This window comes from Nematolebias whitei, chromosome 23 (genome assembly GCF_014905685.2).
Source record: "Nematolebias whitei isolate Nwh7 chromosome 23, NemWhi1, whole genome shotgun sequence".
NCBI lineage: Eukaryota > Metazoa > Chordata > Actinopteri > Cyprinodontiformes > Rivulidae > Nematolebias > Nematolebias whitei.
Window position 1 is genome coordinate 164450 of NC_056520.1, and position 5501 is coordinate 169950.

Sequence of the window (5501 nt, forward strand, 5' to 3'; positions counted from 1 at the left end):
AGGTTCTATTGGCTGTGGTGAGATTCTGTTGGTCTGTGAGGTTCTGTTGGTCCATGAGGTTCTGTAGGTTGGTCAGGTTCTGTAGGACTATACCAGCAGTTTTGCTGCACATCCTGACAATGCCAGAGTTTGTTCCTGCTTCTTCTTGTCAAAAGTGGTGTCTAGCTAACCAGTGAATGCAGGGTATAGTGGTGGGTACGGTAGTTACAATGTGAATCGACCAAGATACCCAAATATTTGTAGGAATCGACAAACTTAATAGAGGCTCAATAAATGCTCCGATGGACTTGTGTGTATTGATTTGTGGTCAGCTGAGGACAGCAACAATAAGTCTGTGGATGTTCTGGTGATCAATTCAAAGTTGGCACATGTTTTCCAGTGTCAGGATCTAAGAGAGTTGCAAAGAAGTTATGGGATTTTCTGTGTTTATGGCTTCCCTCAGTGTGTTCACTCAGACCAGGGTGCAAATTTTGAGAATGAGCTTCAGCTTGCTGAGCTCTCGGAGTTGAGTGATGTCAGTAAATCACACACCTCACCCTACCACCCGCTGGGTAACAGGACTGCAAAGAGATTTAATCACACTCTGGGCAACATGTTGAAATCTCTTCCTCCACATTCGAAGCCTAAATGGCCTCAGATGAGCCAGGCTCTGACTTTTGCATATAACTGAACAGTCCATGAGACCACAGGCTTTGCACCATTCTAATTGATGTTTGGGAGGATTCCCAGGCTGCTTGTTGACCTTGTTTTTTGGAACGTTCTGCATGATGATGCCATTTGTGACTACAACTCCTACCTCAAATCATTAGTTGGGGACTTGAGTTCGGCCATGCTACTGGCTCAGAGGAGCACTAGTGCAGAGCAGAAACATCAACATGATCAGTACAAGAGAGCCAAGGGTCACCCTCTGCCAGTTGGAGATCAGGTCCTGGTGGTGAACAGGGGAGCCAGGGGCAAGCGGAAGCTTTCTGAAAAATGGGAGCCTGTTAAGTACACTGTGGCTGCATCCAAACCTGCTCTTCGTGGATTGATGGAGCCATAAATGATTGGCAGTTCCACCACATTTTTTAAAATGGCGTCAACGTTGACGTACGATTCAGCGCTCAATGAGACATCTACGTATTCATGTTTATGGTTCTGCTGATGTGTGAGTGACGTGACGGAGCGTGCTGCAGTGCAGAGTGAAGGAATGGCAGGAGCAGTCCGGGAGTAAAACTTTTGGTGAGAGCTCCTATGAATGTATCATGGATGCAGAAGGATTCCCAGTTTCTTGATGAGTGGAAAACACATCGGGGTAGTCTAGTTGTTAAGTGTCAACATTTGTGAAACTGTCAGCATGGCCCCATCCCTGCTTCACCTGAACAGCGAGCAAGTTGTCTGTATGTTTCAAAACAATGGAATCTCACTGGCCAAAGAAGGATCTTTGGTGGCTGTTCCAGTAGGAGAACCACTGGAGCCAGTGAGTCATGCTGAAAACTAAGAATTTTTTTTACACCTTCACACAGGGTTTGAGGGTCACTTCCATCTCACCTGCTGTGTCTTGGTGGTGTCCTTCTTCACAGTCTCAGTTTATTATGGTGACATCCTCTTCATAGATTTACTCATGTTCTCTATTCCTTCTAGTTCCTGTAACACCTGGCACAAAGATCTGAATATCTCGACCTTGATCTCTCTAAGGGATTTTAAACATCTGCTAAGTTAAATTCAAAAACCAATGACGACATGTTCTTGTTTTTAGTATTTTACATAGTTTTATGATGTAGCATGTTTTTTTATTTTGTTTTCTATCCCTTATTTTATGTACTTTTCATTTTATAGGCTTTCATATGAATGTTTATTGTGTGCACCTCATTTATGGTTTTTATTTAAAACAGGTCTCTCTTGTAAATGAGTCCTCGTGACTCAGTGAGACTAGCCTGTATAAATAAAGGTTGAAGGAATGATACATTTAACAGTACTCCTGGAGATAAAGTCCATGCTCAATAATCCAGGTATACAATCCAACATTTTTCATTCAGGTCATCTGGATAGTTTCTTTTTTTGTGCTGAAACATTTTGCCTTCAATCCAGAACATCAGTCAAGGAAACACACAACAAAACTGATTCTTCCCCCAATAGCTTACTCCAAAGTGGAACAAACCAGTTTTGCTTGTGATAAGATGGTCTCTTTGAGCATGGACTTTGTTGTTTTCAACCAGTTTGACACGATTGTCAAGAAGGAAGAGGGCCAGCAATGGAGGAGGGGGTGTACCACAGAGACCATCTTATCACAAGCAGAACTGGTTTGTTCCACTTTGGAGTAAGCTGTTGGGGCAAGAATCAGTTTTGTTGTGTGTTTCCTTGACTGATGAAGCCTTCTGGATCGAAGGTGAAACGTTTCAGCACACACAAAAAAACTATCCAGATGACCTGACTGAAAAATGTTGGATAGTCCTGGAGATGTTTAGGACCTTGGAAATCCAGCCCCTGACTTGCTTATTTAAAATAACTGGAGACCTGTCCAGGTGTCCCTGTGATGGAACGGAGACCTGTCCAGGTGTCCCCCACCTCTCTCACACGGACTCCTGGACATGGGCACCAGTGACCCCCGTGACCCGAAAAGGAAGAAGCGGGCAAAGATGAATGAATGAATGATTATAGAAATATAGTTGATTTAAAATAAAGCTGTTAACTGAATTGTTTATTTCTGTTCCTCAGTGACTGCAGTGAGTTTTCAAACAGAGTTCAGGTCTCAATAAGAGGAGACGCCTGTAGAACGGTCATTTGGTCCAAATAAATAAATTCCTTCATCTGGTTCCTGTTTAGAGGGTCCCCTGTTCCACAGTTCTGGACCTCTGATGATGTTTAAATAAATACTTTTTGTTACGTTCCTTCATATCTGATCTAACCTGTCGAGATTTTTATTTCTGCACTTTATACAAAAACTTTAGTCCAGTCTTTGTAGTCTGATCCAAGCCCAGCAGAACTCCAGACTAACCAGAACCAACATGTCAAATGTCTTACCTTTCCTGTGAGCAGTCTGGCCAGCAGGGTGGACTTGCCCGCAGAGTCCAGACCCACGAGGATCACCTGGACACAGGTGAACAGAGTAAGGTGGATTGGTCTGTTGTTCTGGTTCTGACACCTGGGCTCTTGTAGTTTGGACTGAATTACAGATCCTGATCACCAGAACTGGCTTTGATCAGATAGTAATTATGTTTACAGACACAAACACTTTAGTAAACAACAACAAAGTGAAAACACCTGGGACCTGAACACACAGGTGCAGGTGTTACCTGAGGATAGGAAGAGGAGGAATTCTGACCCATCTCTTCTTATGTCTGCTGGAATCAGAACCAACCTGACAAATGAATCTCACCTGGAACTCCTCTCAGGTGTGTCAGCGCCCTCAGGACTCCAGGCAATCAGAACATCAGGAGCAGGTCATGTGACCGGGGCAGGTCTGACAGCATTTTTGTCCTGCAGGTGGCTTGAACACACCCATCGACTCGAGGTCGGCCGGTTGGGTGGTGGTTGACGGCGACGCGGGAAATTTTTGAAAGTTTTACATTTTCGTTTCCATATATACCGTTTTTCTTTTTGAATTTGGTGGTTGGTATAAACTGGAATGCGACTGGATCGGGATGACTACTCAGGGAGATTACAAGGAGGACATGGATTTTGATGAGTGGACTCCGGTAGGTAGAGGAGGAGGAAAAGGAAAAGCTTTGAGAGATGACAGAGAGCTTGGCAGCCATAGTAATAAGAGAAGCCTTGAAGAGCATAGTTCAGAGGATGAAAACAGACTGGTTAGAAGGAAAGTGATAAATGAGGAATTTAAGGTCATACTTCAATTCAAGAAAGAAGATGAGAACATGAATCTAAGACCTGTAGCAATGTCTAAAGATATAAAAAAGAAACTAGGTGAGGTGGAGTTTGCAAAAATGCTGCGTGATGGGAATCTGTTGATCAAATGTAAATCTGAAGAACAACAAAATAAAGCTATGCAGATTGTCCTGATGCATGCTCAATAATCCAGGTAGAAAAATCTAAAAAAGTTAAATCTGGTCCTCTGGACATTCAAAAAAACAAAACAAAGCAAATCAACAACAAAAAAAAATGTAGAAACGTTTCGTCTCTCATCCGAGAGGACTTCCTCAGTCTGAGGAGCTGTATTCAGCTCAGTCTCTTAAATAGCAACAGTAAACAGCCATCAGGTGCTAATGATCCATTGTTAGGCTGATGGTCCTTCTTGAGCATGTGATCAGCTGGTTCTGGTTGTCAGCAGCAAAACTGGTTGATCCACTCTGAGAAGGTGCTATTTAAGAGACTGAGCTGAATACAGCACCTCAGAATGAGGAAGTCTCTCGGATGAGAGACGAAACGTTTCTACATTTTTTTTGCTTTGTTTAACTATCCTGATGCATGCTCAATAATCCAGGTAGAAAAATCCAAAAAAGTTCAATCTGGTCCTCTGGACATTCAAAAAACAAAAAAAAACAAAAAACAAAACAAAGCAAAAAAAATGTAGAAAAGTTTCGTCTCTCATCCGAGAGACTCCCTCATTCTGAGGTGCTGTATTCAGCTCAGTCTCTTAAATAGCACCTTCTCAGAGTGGATCAACCAGTTTGCTGCTGACAACCAGAACCAGCTGATCACATGCTCAAGAAGGACCATCAGCCTAACAATGGATCATTAGCACCTGATGGCTGTTTACTGTTCACAGAGGGCTGAGTGATACTAGCAATCACAGCATTGTAAGAGGGGGACAGTTGAACCTGGAGGCTCCACCCCTGTTTAATGATGGACGGTTTCTTTTCACAAAGATGGCCTCCTTTACTCCTCTCTCAAACCATTGTTCCTCTCTGTCCAGGATGTGAACATCTTCATCCCTGAAAGAGTGACCTCTGGCCTGGAGATGAGTGTAGACCGCAGAGTCCTGGCCTGATGATGTTGATCTTCTGTGCTGGTCCATCCTTTTGGCCAGTGGCTGTTTAGTTTCCCCGATGTAAGACTGATCACCCTCCTGACACTGAACAACATACACAACATTACTCTGTTTGTGCCGGGGGACTGGATCTTTGGGATGAACCAGTCTTTAATGTATTTTGGGGTTTAAAAGCCACTGGGACGTTATGTTTAGAAAATAAGCGTCTCAGTTTCTCTGATACTCCCTCAACATCTGGAATGACCACTGGTCTGGGTCTGGGTTCCTCCTTTTCACCTGATGGCTGACTGGAGTCCTGTTTGGGTTTCTTCTCTGCTTTCAGGAAGGCCCAGTTAGGATATCCACATTGCTCTAGAGCCTGTCTTGTGTAGGATTTCTTCATTGCTGAACTATGACCTTGAATGGATGAATTAATGTTGGAACTGTGAATTTAATTTAAAAACGCTTCGGTGATTAACTTTGACCTTGAATGGATGAATTAATGTTGGAACAGTGAATTAATTAAAAAAGGCTTCGGTGCTGAACTATGACCTTGAATAGATGAATTAATGTTGGAATTGTGAATTTAATTTAA

At 43.0% G+C, this 5501-nt stretch overlaps 1 protein-coding gene across 3 annotated transcripts in view; it reads right to left on the reverse strand.

The window, feature by feature from the left end:
* The window catches only part of arl11 (ADP-ribosylation factor-like 11), a 12336-nt gene extending 8946 nt beyond the window's left edge, over positions 1-3390 (reverse strand). For 2 of the 3 annotated variants that reach the window (XM_037696534.1, XM_037696533.1), the window contains exons 1-2: positions 3276-3337; positions 3004-3069 (exon numbers count right to left, since the gene is read on the reverse strand). In XM_037696534.1, coding sequence (XP_037552462.1) covers positions 3004-3069; positions 3276-3308 — 99 coding nt within the window. In that variant the 5' untranslated portion in view covers positions 3309-3337. Of the gene's footprint in view, positions 1-3003; positions 3070-3275; positions 3338-3358 lie in introns of those variants that run through there. The other variant, XM_037696535.1, reaches the window with a different exon arrangement.
* Positions 3391-5501: the final 2111 nt, after the last annotated feature.